Source organism: Copadichromis virginalis, linkage group LG20, assembly GCF_057382275.1.
Source record: "Copadichromis virginalis isolate Kocher_CV1m ecotype Utaka linkage group LG20, C_Virginalis_male_GT1.1, whole genome shotgun sequence".
Lineage (NCBI taxonomy): Eukaryota > Metazoa > Chordata > Actinopteri > Cichliformes > Cichlidae > Copadichromis > Copadichromis virginalis.
In genome coordinates this window covers 30,849,525-30,861,465 of record NC_140637.1, presented here as the reverse complement: position 1 = coordinate 30,861,465, position 11,941 = coordinate 30,849,525, and the positions used below count along the sequence as shown (strand labels likewise).

General features: G+C 43.5%; 2 protein-coding genes across 4 annotated transcripts; one reads left to right on the top strand and one right to left on the bottom strand.

The window, feature by feature from the left end:
• Positions 1-3,283: 3,283 nt before the first annotated feature.
• rad51c (RAD51 paralog C) lies at positions 3,284-6,778 on the bottom strand. The gene is made up of 4 exons (XM_085444843.1): positions 6,422-6,778; positions 5,797-6,040; positions 5,408-5,624; positions 3,284-5,316 (listed from the first exon to the last, which is right to left on the bottom strand). Exons 1-4 carry the CDS (start codon positions 6,537-6,539, stop codon positions 4,816-4,818), a joined length of 1,080 nt encoding a protein of 359 aa, XP_085300969.1. The 5' UTR covers positions 6,540-6,778; the 3' UTR covers positions 3,284-4,815.
• abt1 (activator of basal transcription 1) lies at positions 6,031-11,465 on the top strand. Of its 3 annotated transcripts, none has more exons than XM_085444846.1 (5): positions 6,031-6,212; positions 7,714-8,064; positions 9,789-9,964; positions 10,082-10,267; positions 10,358-11,465. In XM_085444846.1, the coding sequence occupies exons 2-5, from the start codon at positions 7,716-7,718 to the stop codon at positions 10,538-10,540; spliced, it is 894 nt and encodes a 297-aa protein (XP_085300972.1). In that variant the 5' UTR covers positions 6,031-6,212; positions 7,714-7,715; the 3' UTR covers positions 10,541-11,465. The 3 variants fall into 3 exon arrangements, with proteins under 3 accessions (XP_085300972.1, XP_085300971.1, XP_085300970.1); XM_085444844.1 differs by lacking the exon at positions 6,031-6,212 and adding an exon at positions 7,500-7,578; XM_085444845.1 differs by lacking the exon at positions 6,031-6,212 and having other exon boundaries at positions 7,499-8,064.
• Positions 11,466-11,941: the final 476 nt, after the last annotated feature.

Genomic DNA, 11,941 nt, shown 5'->3' with positions numbered 1-11,941 from the left:
TCTAATATAGCCTGAAAATGATCAGAACTGTTGCATAATAATCATAACTCATTAGACTGGTTCTCTGTGTAGGCATACAGAGGCAATATTTCACTACATTAGGAAAAAATGTGTCTAGTTCAGAGTCAGAAGAATCAGCTTGTGTGGGTTTGATAATGGCCAACAGGATGGCGTGAACTTTATTTCAGCTCCATGATGGAAATTAACAAAATGAAATAAATTTGATACAATTTGTGTTTGCTGTGCTATCACATATCACCACAAAAATGTGATAAGCAAAATACAAACAGAAACTGGCACAGGTCCTCAAATGGCTGCTTCATTAAACGGTCAGAGCCAAACTCTGCGAGGCTGTGAAAGGACAAGCGCACAGTTTAGCTTTTAGGGGCATTTTGAGGCTACAGTCAAACCCACAGTTGCTTCACACACTCAGTTCGCCAGATTTATTACTTCCTCTTTGATGATCACAGCAGTTTTCAGCTGTGCTAACATTTTAAAGAGATAAACTTTATTAGCAATCACAGTTCCAGTGGAACAGAGGAAAAGCTGGCTCTGTTCTTCTTCTTCCACCTGCTCTCTTTTGGGGTCACCACAGCAGATCATCTACCTCCACTGCACCCTCTAAACCATCCCCTCAACACTCTGCATGTCCTCTTTCACTGCATCCATGAATCTTCTCTGTGCTCCTCCTTTTCCCCTGCCCGGCAGCTTCATATTCAGCATCCTTTATCCAATATATCTGCTCCTCTGCACATGTCCAAACCTTCTCAACCTCATGTCTCTAACTTTGCCTCCAAACCGCTGAGCTGTCTTTTGCACCTTGCACCACCTCTTATCCTTTTGTCAGTGTCACTGTCTCCAAACCTCCGTTAGAAATAATAAACTATCTAATGATGAATGACTCCAATAATCACTGCCATTTAACACACTACTAATCAAATTAAAGTTGAATCAGATAAAATGCTCCAAATGTACTCTTTATTTTTTGCTCCTTCAGCAGTTTGACACATCGTACGTGGCAGATGAAAGCACCAGAGAAGACCAAAGATAAGCTTAATTGCATGTTTCAAACTCACCATAAAAAAAAGAAAAAACGCTTTTTACACAAATTAAACAAAAGTGCGAGCCATGTTAACGAGACTCCAGCTTCACTCAGATCTTTTCCTCCTCCTTCCTTCTTGATTTTCCCAGAGGAACACTTCCTGATTAGATTAGCAGTCTAGTAATGATCAGATGATGTATTCTCACTAAGCACTCCCTGGTAAAGCATTATCTCTATATTCATGGAAAAAATTTGTTTCCTAGTACTGAAAAAAAATGCAGACTTAACCTTTTTTACTTTTGAGTGAAAGTCAGAAACTTATGTCTGTGCTGAATTTAATTAAGGATGTTGGATCCATCAGCAGCTCAGTTTGTTCTTGAAGTAGAAAGTCAGTTTGATATGTGTCATATTTTAATCTTAAATTTAGATTTTATTAACAGGATCATCCAGTGAGCCTGGTGGTTACTGAAGAGCAGCGAGAGCCTGTTATCAGTGAGCCGGAGGGGCTTTCAACAGAATGAGTCTTCAAAGAGGAAGATGGAAGTCCTGAAAAAATGATCTGCAGCGTGTGAGGCAAGAAGCATCTCTCAGCTCAACATCCTCCAAAAATTCAATATTATTGAAAAAAGCAATCTAAAGTTTAACAGTAATAGAGCGACCATCAGAACATAGACATTAATCACTTTCATGTATCTATTTATTGATCAGTTAAGTCACAAATATATTGATCAGATGAGTTCAGCTCATTGAATGTTTACACAGCCAAATGCGTGCTGCACATCACATTCACTCCTCCCCGGAGGTTAATCAGTTATCTGGGTTTAAAAGAAAAATAACCCTCACAGTTGACCATTACATAAAAGCAGCTTGTTTTCCGTGTTCGCCTGATAGTCCTGCTGTATCGTGGACTGGTTTCATTCACTGGTTCTGCTGGAATCATTTTCTCTGACTGGTTTTCCTTCACCGGGTTCTGCACTCACCGCAGCGGGATCCCTCTCCTCGCGGTCCGAGCTCAGTCCCGAACCCGCTCCGCCTGCAGGTCCGCAGACAGCCGCCGCTCCTCTCCGGTAAACTCTCCGCTGGTCCCGGCGACTGAGTCAAACTCCGGTTCGCCTCCTGCTGCTCCTCCAATCAGCGGACTGAATATCCCGTCTGTCTCTCCACCTGCCTGTCTGTCTGTCTAATTAAAACATGCACACTAACGCTCGGCGTGCACTGGTTTTACCATCCTTATGAGGACTGGGCTGAGGACTTCCCTGCAGCGCGAGGACCACGTTTTGCTCGCTGCTGTTTGAAGGTTTCCGCAAATCAGGTTGAATCATGTTAATGAGGGTCTTTGCGAGCACACAACGAGAAAGTAGGTGTGTGTGTTCCGTGAACATGTTTTTACTTTATTATTAGCTTTTTAATTTAGCCCAGTGATTATTTTAGAGTCGATCTCTGAAGGTCAGGTGTGACAAAAAGTACAATTTTACTTATATAGGACATTTCAAGGTAAATATAAAATGCTTCACAACCAAAAAGTTACCTATAAACAAGTTTAAAAGAATGATAGAGTAATTTTTTATAAACAGACTGAATCCACCGATCTCAGGCTGAGAGATGGGGGTGATTCACCGTCCATACGGAGCTCTACAACTAAAAACCAGATTCTTAAAGTGGACTCTGAAGCTAATGAGGAGGTTTTACGAAGACAAATGAACAATGAACAACAGCAATCCAGGGGTGATGAAATAAAAGCATTAATGACAAAACATTAACATTTTTAAGTGAGTGAACATCTATAGTGAAAGCCGAGGTTTCTGAAAAGGACCTGCAGTTTCCTTTAGCTTAGGCACAAATCTGTGCTGAAGGACTTCTGTTTGGTCTTCACTAAGCTGGAGAAACCAGTAACCACCCTACTTTTAATAAAGCATAGGCATATCCAATTTCTGTAACTCAGAAACATCTCTGGGCAGCAGTTATAAGAAATGCCCTGAAAAGTGCCCAAAATGTACCAAGCTGACCCTTTGTTTACCGACAGCCACCACTGCTGGCTTCCGTCACTTCTGAGTGTTTACCTGCTCAGGTGTCGGACAGGTGTTCAGTGTTTACCTCCTGATGTTTAAACCCACTTTGATCTTCCTGTGTGTAGTGATAACAACATCTGTTGCTAGGGAACATCTGCCTGTAAATATTCAGTGTCAAAAACAATAATAATAACAAAAAAGTTCGGAATGACAAAAACTTCTTTGAAATTATTTCAGTTTATTTCTGCAGCTGCCAATCATGTCAGCAGAAGTGCATCATGGGAGATGGTGTTTATTTATTAGTTGCCCTTTCTCTCCTTACTTCTGTGTGGAAAATCCACACACTGAAGAAGCTTTTTTCAGCTGCTCCCTTATTCACAACAGCACAGCAGGCAGCTCGACATGTTTTAATTTGCTAGATTTGTATTTATGTCAGATGTCCTACCTGAAGTAACCCCAACAGGCTTTGTGTGTGGACCCTCCCATGAGAAAAGACAGACTGTATATAAAAGATGGACACCGGGCATTGCTGTTAGCGTCTGGATTTTGAAGCCATAACCACGAGTGCCTCCAGAATTTTTTTCATATGGGGGCCACTAAAAATATTGAGATGGCGCACCAAAAACAGAACAGTGCAGGGACACAACGAAGGAAGGGACGACGGGAAATCGTGAAGGCACGACAAAAGAATTGTATACAGTTAATTCAAAATGATACACAATATTTCAACTCACTGTGAAGTGTCTTCCTGTCTCTTGTGCTCATGTTTAAAATAATAACCAAGACTGGACAGTCTTGTAAATTTTGGGGGGCGGCCAGTGGCCCCCCTGGCCCCCCTTGGTGGCGACCCTGGCCATAACATTTGTCCAAAAATGGCTGGATCTGAAAGGTGCTTCATCAATGAAGTTCATTATTTTAATTGTTGCTGTCACAATAATAAAAGAAAAGAATAAATCCATTTCATGTCAAAAAACTTTATCTTAATTGCCCCTCAGGGATAAATAAAGTTTTTTTGACTTTGACTTGACCTAAATGAAATTTAAACTCAACAGGTGAAAATTCCAGACACGATTTCTACAAGCAGTCATGAAGCTCTCCATTGTGGCTTGATGCTTATAGTCATCAGTCAGTAAGAAGCTTTAACACATCAATCCTCTTGTTTTCCATCAGTGAAAAGCGAGGACATCCCAAAGCTCGCCGCTGTATTTCTACCCCACCCCTTAATTAAGCGACCCTTAGGCACTCTAAACAGAATCACACTCATCATGGACTGAGAAGGTGGACTGGAAACGAGCCAGTGTTTCTGCCTATTTCCAGCAGAAGAAAAGCTTGAACACAACAGTAATGTGTGTTGCACCTGAGGGTAAGACAAGATCGTCTCAGTAGAAACAACAGAAACAATGTTTTAATAAACTAAATGAATCCAGATGTGTCTGTAGTGCTAATCTCCCTCTATAAATATTGACATATCTAAATATGAAGAATATGCAAGCAAGCGGGCCACCCTCTAACCTCTGACCCCTGCTCTTCTGCAGAGCAGCTTCTCTAAACGCAGAAGTATTCAGCATCTGCTCGGGAAAGTCAGGGATGAACGGCGCAGACAGGAGGAGCCACTGACTGATAACCAGTTCTGTGTCTCCACCTGCTGGACTCAAACTGAACTTTATTTAAACAGGAACCTCCTGTGTGAACACAGCAGTGTCATTAAATCCACACAAGACAAATGCTCAATCAGCCTCTTCTTACTGGACAGTTTCCCAATAATCAGCTGCTTGTGTCTTTTGGCTCAGCAGCTGATTGGTCAGTGTCCATTCGAGGCCGTTTGTTGTGCGCCATTTCTGATTGATCGGCATCTCTGAAGCCTTCGGGGGTGATCTGGTATTGCACCATGGTTTCCACGTGACATGGAGACTTAAAGATGGTCGCCAGACGCCGCGACCCTTCCCACTGTAGGAGGAGCCTGATTGTAGGGGCGTGGCCCCAACACTCCCCAAGGGCAGGGACAATGTGCGATTGGCCGTCCCGGATCCGGGTCGTCATCTGGTTGGTGATTACCACTGCAATGTTATGGTTTATTGCCATGGTGATTAGCTGCTGGCCGACGCCATTAAGGAGGTGTGTCCTTTGTGAAAGCTCGTCAAAGAGCAGGCGGAAAGGAAATGCCACACTGTCGATCACCAGGAGGCGGATCTTTGGATGCTGGGACAGGAAGTCAGGAAGTAGATGGAGCTCAGCTAGCAGCTCCACATAGTCATGGCAACGCACCTGAGTGAGGCGAGATAGAGAGCCAATCAGAATTTTAGAAGTTTGCAGATGCATAGTGACATCACTGCATACATCACTTAGTAGACATTACCAAGAAGATGTTGGACAGGATGGTCTCCATGGTGAAGGTCTCCATGGCGGCTCGTTGCTCATCGTCCTCAGCCAATAAGGAGCAGTGTCTAACGGCGGCTGCTGCGATGTCGGTGACCCTCTGAAGCAGGAAGCTGCCCACTGTGTCAATAAACATCACCTGACCTTCGACCCCCCCGAAGCACTGAGGCACCTGAACATCCACCGCCAGCTGCAGACTGAAAGGGCGACATCATCACTCACTTTACTGATCCACATCACGGTGACTAATTTTCCTCAACTGTTTTCCTCACGCCATCATCACAGCTCCAAAACATCTGTAAGGTTATAGATGATGGTGTGTGTGTGTGTGTGTGTGTGTGTGTGTGTGTGTGTGTATGTATTTCTTACCACAGCTGCGTTTTTCCGATTCCCGGAACTCCACAGACTTCCGTTATTTTCCCGACAGGGATTCCTCCTCCGAGACATTCGTCTAGCTGAGAGGAGAATGTCACGATGCTCCTTAACTCCTCCTCCTTCTGCAGGAGCTCCAGAGCGGTCAGAGATGCTGAGATGTCACCACTTCCGCCTCCTCCTCCTCCACCTTTCACAGCCTTCAGCACCTCCACAGCCTCCTCTTCGCTCAGGCCGGTCTCTGAAATGAAACTCCGATAAATCTCACGTACTTGTTTTCTTCCAAAGGCTCAGCTGTGTTTCACATAAAAAGCAGCCTGATGTTTATTGTGATGAAGAACGTGACTCAGTTCAGTGTCAGTGTTTTGAGCACCTTCCTGTCCATAAGTCTGCATTTCAGCAGAATATAAAAGGTAAACAAACAAACAGCTTTCAGCCATCCCTGCTCCTTATTACAAACGGTCTTCTCAGAGGCTATGAGAAAACCATGAGTTACCAGGACGCTGTGAACCTGTTTTAGCTGTGATTTTTACTGCTGCAGGGCTTTAAAAGACAGACGAGCTAAAATGTGACACATTTTGACCGGAGTTTTTGGGAACTGTGGGGGGAAATGGAGCGGTACCTTTGCTAAGCTTGTCCGGTTTGAAGTCCAATAGGTCCGCGGTGAGCTGGAAACCAGCACTACCCAGTTTCAGCCTCACAGCCTGGCTCAGAGGCAAACTGGACACCGGTCTCTGCATCTCCGCTGCTAAACGCTAACAGCTTCAAAGCAACCCGCCGTCACCGGCGTGCGTTTCACACGCGAAAACAAAAACTTACATCCGGATTGAATTTCAAAATAAGAGCCGTTTGACTTCCTTCAGCTGTTAATGATCTCTTGTTTCACTTTTTGAAAAAAATAAATAAATCTAATATTGGTCCTGAATTTGGGATCCTCCTGTTTGCAGCATTTCTCGCCAGGTTTCCTGAAGGTTCGATGACTGAGTGCAGAACATGGTTCCTGGGATTTATTAAACTGAAAAAACAAGGTGGAAGAAATACAGCTTAGATTAAAGTTTGTAGAGAAAAACACTGCAGGATTTTTAGACTCATGAACCGCCAATGTCCTAAAGATGGAGCTGCGCTAGAATTCAACATCATATTGTTTTTAAGAAATATTTTACAAAGTCGAGAAATGATTTTTCAGACTCTTTATTTAAGTAAATATCATAATCTACAGAAGTAACAGTACATGAAGTTCAGCATGTGAAAATACTTTATAACTAATTATTCAGAATCATATCCATGGCACTAATGAATCAGACATACTAGTCCATTTATGTGTATACCACTTTAATGTTGTAATTGAGAAGTTTTTCATTATTTCTGTACTGCCAGGCAGCGATGGCTATAATAATACAGCAGAACGTAGTAGTAAAATAACAGGTAATACCTAAAGCTTTAATAAAAATGCTATGGAGTTTAAGGTACATTTTGCCCACCTCCCCCAGCTTTGACATCATTTCACACAATAAATAAATAAATAAATAAATAAATAAATAAATAAATAAATCTGATTAAAAAATTGTTTCAACAAATAAACTGCTGGGGAAAGACAAATTTTTTTCCTTTATGAAAGAAGATTATACAACGCCCACCTAATGTTTTATTTTGAAGGCATAACCGGAAGTCAACTGTCAGCTGATCTTTGTTAGTGCGACGCTCTGTTTCGTCAATCACATGCGACGGTTTGCGCACGTGAAACGTAACTGTGACAGAAGTTCGTCAAAGAAACCTAAAGTAAGCATTTATTGTGAGTTTTAAGTGTTTTAGTTTGAAAAAGTCTGCACGCGGAAGTTATTCTGGGTCCAGTTTTGCTGCTCTCGCGATTATCTCTTCAGTCTGAGTCACGTGCAAACACGTTTTGTTTTATAGAGATGGAGAGAAGAGAGGAAGACGAGGACACGAAGGCGCTTGCTCAGACTGAAGATGAAGAAGAACAAGACGAGGAGGAGAAGCGGGAAGATGGTGATTTTGATGATGATGATGAGGAGGAGGAGGGAGCTGCTGCAGACAGAAGAGATGATGAGGATAAAGATGTTGGTGACAAAGACGCTGTTGAGGTAAAAGAGAAGAAGAAGAAGGTAAAGAACGTATTTCAGGACAGGAAGTGCGTCCCTGGAATCATCTACCTGGGTCATATTCCTCCGAGGTTCCGCCCCAAACAGCTGAGGAACCTGCTATCAGTGTACGGAGAGATCGGACGCATATTTCTACAGCCTGAAGGTACAAGTACTACCAGAATACACACAGATATTACTACCACAGTATAACACAGACAGTATGTGGTGCAGATATACTCATTCGATACACACACAACACTAACGAATGAACGAAAACAAACTGTACCTGGATCAGTAATCTAGAGTACCAGCTCTCTGTGCTTTCTGGGTGTTTCTGGGAGTGATGGAATTTAAAAAAAATGAAACAAGGGTCACTGTTTCATTTTTCACAGTTTATGTCCATCCATCTATGCATTTTCTTCCGCTTATCCGGGGTCGGGTTGCAGGGGCAGCAGCCCGAGCTGAGAAGCCCAGATCTCCCTCTCCCCAGCCATCTCCTCCAGCTTATCCGGGGGAACACCAAGGCGTTCCCAGGCCAGCCGAGAGATATAATCTCTCCAGCGTGTCCTGGGTCTGCCCTGGGGCCTCCGTCCGGTGGGACATGCCTGGAAGACCTCGCCCAGGGGGCATCCTTGTCAGATGCCCAAACCACCTCAACTGGCTCCTTTCAGTGTGGAGGAGCAGCGGCTCTACTCTGAGCCCCTCCCGAATGGCCGAACTTCTCACCCTATCTCTAAGGGAGAGACCAGCCACCCTTCGGAGGAAACTCATTTCCGCTGCTTGTATTCGCGATCTCGTTCTTTCGGTTTATGTCCTGAAAAAAAAAAATACACAATTAAAAGCTTCTCCTGGATATAAAAATTCCAGAGGGTCCAGTCCAAAAATGCCTTTTTTTGATTAACCTACAGACAGGCAGTGCTCTGAACTCTCAGACTTAAACCTTGTGTGGATGCCTTTTGTTATGGAGCGATACTAAATGTTTAAAGCAGAATTTTTCAGCGAGTGTCTGCATTCTGCTTGTTTTTTGGTTCTGTTTCCCCTCGAGGGGTTATTTTATACGAAATAAAACACTCCACGAAACGCACTCGAGCTGTAATTTTACAGTCAATGGTTTTATATCACATGTGGGCAGGAGCCTTCAGAACATCTCACTTCAGCCCACAACATCCTAAAAGGAAAACAGAACTCCTCCTCCAGAAATCAATAAGAGGCAGCGTTAAGCCAAGATGTCCCGAACTGCAACGGGTCTGTACTGCTCTATAACTCGACTCCAGATTTACCGCTGACCTGATCATCCCAACAAAAGATCTTTAACTAACAAAGATGTTAGGGCCTTGGGAGGCTTACTGAAATAAAAATAAATTGAGGAAATATCCTTACTTCTAGTCTGTTTGGTGACATCTTTATTAAACATTATTTAAACTCTTAACGGATGTATTTATTGAGACCTTGGATGTCTATAAGACTGAGTCAGCTGCTTTCAAAAAGGTTTGTTTTTATTGAAATATAGGAAACATAACATGTTTAAAATTTTTACGATAAATATTCTAAATTTATCACCAAAAAAGTTTAAGGGACCTAATCTGTGTTGAGAAAATGTACACTCAAAGATCAAATGAGTGACAAATTAAAAAACCTGAATCAGTGGGTCTGATGTGGAGTTGGAGAACGTGGCTACCAGTTTTGTGGGTCCACCTGTCCTGTTGGGGGACAGGTAAAGTTCTGAGAGGCTAACCTGATCCTGTGATGGTACGTTTCAGCCATGTTAAACACTTGATCTCACACGTCAGCACCACTGCATGAACAGCAAGTGAGGAAAAGTGAAGCTTTCACCATAGCCCCTCAGATATTTATCACCTGTTAATGTTCGATGCGCTCATCTTGCAGACAGACAGGTGAGGAAACGGAAGAAGAAGGCTGGGCTGCGGAGGTGTGACTTCACAGAAGGATGGGTGGAGTTCAGAGATAAACGTGTGGCTAAGAAAGTGGCGGCATCGCTCCACAACACGCCGATGGGAACCAGGAAACGCCAGCGCTTCTCCTCTGACCTGTGGTGCATGAAGGTAGGTCTCTTCTTCCCTATTAATGCACACCGGTTACGCTGAAAATGCAGACAGACAGTTGTTTAATGTCATCATAGTGTCAAATAATTTGTCCCTACTGCTTACCTGTGTCCGCAGTACCTGCACAGGTTCCAGTGGATTCACCTGAGTGAGCGGCTGGCCTACGAGCAGACGGTCCTAAACCAGAGGCTCAGGACTGAAGTTTCACAGGCGAAGAGAGAAACAAACTTCTACCTGAACAACGTGGAGAAGAGCGCTCACCTGGACAAGCTGAGAAAGAAGAGGCAGAGAGACGGAGAGCAGGTAAATGCTGAAGCACGAGCTGAAGCGACGAATGTTAGCCCTGCTCAGGCAGAGACGCACGTTCGCTCTAAAACTGTTTGTCATCGTCAGGTGGAAGAGAAGACGTGGGACTTCACTCAGCGCCAGACGGAGGAGGAGATCCAGATGAAGAAGAAGAGGAAGAAGGACTCTGTTTTGCAGAAGCACCTGGACAAGGCCCGCCTCATGGAGCAGAAGAGCCAATCGAATGTCTCGCTTCTGACCAAAATTTTCAACTCCAAACCGTCACAATGACAACAGAGAGATGCTTCATGAACTCCTGGACCAATGTTTCCATAGAAAGTGTAGATTCCTTTCCCCAACCAATCAAAGGCCAGTTTTGGCAGGGGAGGGGGCGGAGCAAAGGGAGTGGAGGAGAGCCAATATGGAGGAGTCATTCCACTTCCTTTTCAGCTCATTGTATAGAAATTGTTGTGATTAACTTACAGGTACAGAAGAGGGCGCCCAGTGAAGCTAATGGCAGTGCCGCTAACATGTCTGAGCTGAAATACACAACACTTATATTTAGATTTTATTAAAGCAAAGTTGAGTTTGCTCATAAGATGCTAGCATTCTGCTAAAACATGCTGATTGGTCTGTCACCTCGAAGCACGTTTCCCAGTGATGACTCCCAACAGGCGTTACAAGCTTAGTTTAACCAGAGCAGGAAGTTTCCATGTGTGGCAGAAATTCTCTGATACTCACTTCAGCAGAATGTGGTGCTGCGAGGTCTCTTAAACCTTCAGAAAGATATTTGACTGCAGTCGAAGATCCACAGGGCCTCATATGGTACACGCTACCCTGTGAGTGTCCACTGAGAGTCTGGAGTGGGAGTTCTGGATTATATTAAAATATTTTTGGAAAGATTCAATATTTTTTCTTCACGTGTTATTTTATGTTAATGTTTGTGCGCTGTTCCAGCGATGCAGTGTTGGTGAGCAGACATTTCTGCCTGGGTATCTTTTCGGGACCAGCTCACATGTCATCAGGCTTGAGGACAGAAGCTGGGGTCATTTCTGAGAGAAGAAAATCACTGGGGACAAATTCTGTGGGCTGGATCTGCTGATCACTGGAGAATTACTATTCAAAGGTCTTGAGCCACTCCTGGTTTCTTGATATTTTGTTAGGAAATTGGGAAACAGTTTGAATAAACTCATGGGTTCATGAGCATGAAATTTGATATTTGATATGACGCCTTTATTTTTTCACCACAGCCTTCAGGAATAGTTCTCCAAAGTTGTTCTTTGGATGTCGGCTGCCTTTTGTTCTCTGTGACGATGATCCCACACTGCTTCAGTGATGATGAGGTGTGGGCTCTGGGGAGGCTGATCCATGACTGATTGTGTTTTTATATGCAGCTTTTACTGCATTGGCAGTATGTTTGCAATCACTGTCATGTTCAAAAATGAAGTTGTTGCTAATTAGACCCCACAGATGGTATTTTATGTATCAAAAGATGTTGATACTCTTCTGCATTCATAATTCCATCAGTTTTGACAAAATCTCCAATAACACTGAAGTCCAAACCCACATGATGACAGAGGCTGTTTTATAGATGGCTGCAGACACTCACTCTCTCCTGACCTCCTCCATACGTATTGATGACTACTTAAACCAAACTGTACAACCTGAGGCAGGATTTTTGAGTCATGTTCC

What these genes read in the sequence shown, in the direction of transcription:
- abt1 (XM_085444846.1), top strand. Translation starts at nt 7,716, where the DNA reads ATGGAGAGAAGAGAGGAAGACGAGGACACGAAGGCGCTTGCTCAGACT. An exon ending in CATATTTCTACAGCCTGAAG is followed by an intron (nt 8,065 to 9,788) that starts GTACAAGTACTA and finishes CTCATCTTGCAG; the next exon opens with ACAGACAGGTGAGGAAACGG. An exon ending in GGCAGAGAGACGGAGAGCAG is followed by an intron (nt 10,268 to 10,357) that starts GTAAATGCTGAA and finishes TGTCATCGTCAG; the next exon opens with GTGGAAGAGAAGACGTGGGA.
- rad51c (XM_085444843.1), bottom strand. Translation starts at nt 6,539, where the DNA reads ATGCAGAGACCGGTGTCCAGTTTGCCTCTGAGCCAGGCTGTGAGGCTG. An exon ending in ACCGGACAAGCTTAGCAAAG is followed by an intron (nt 6,041 to 6,421) that starts GTACCGCTCCAT and finishes GTTTCATTTCAG; the next exon opens with AGACCGGCCTGAGCGAAGAG. An exon ending in ATCGGAAAAACGCAGCTGTG is followed by an intron (nt 5,625 to 5,796) that starts GTAAGAAATACA and finishes TCGCCCTTTCAG; the next exon opens with TCTGCAGCTGGCGGTGGATG.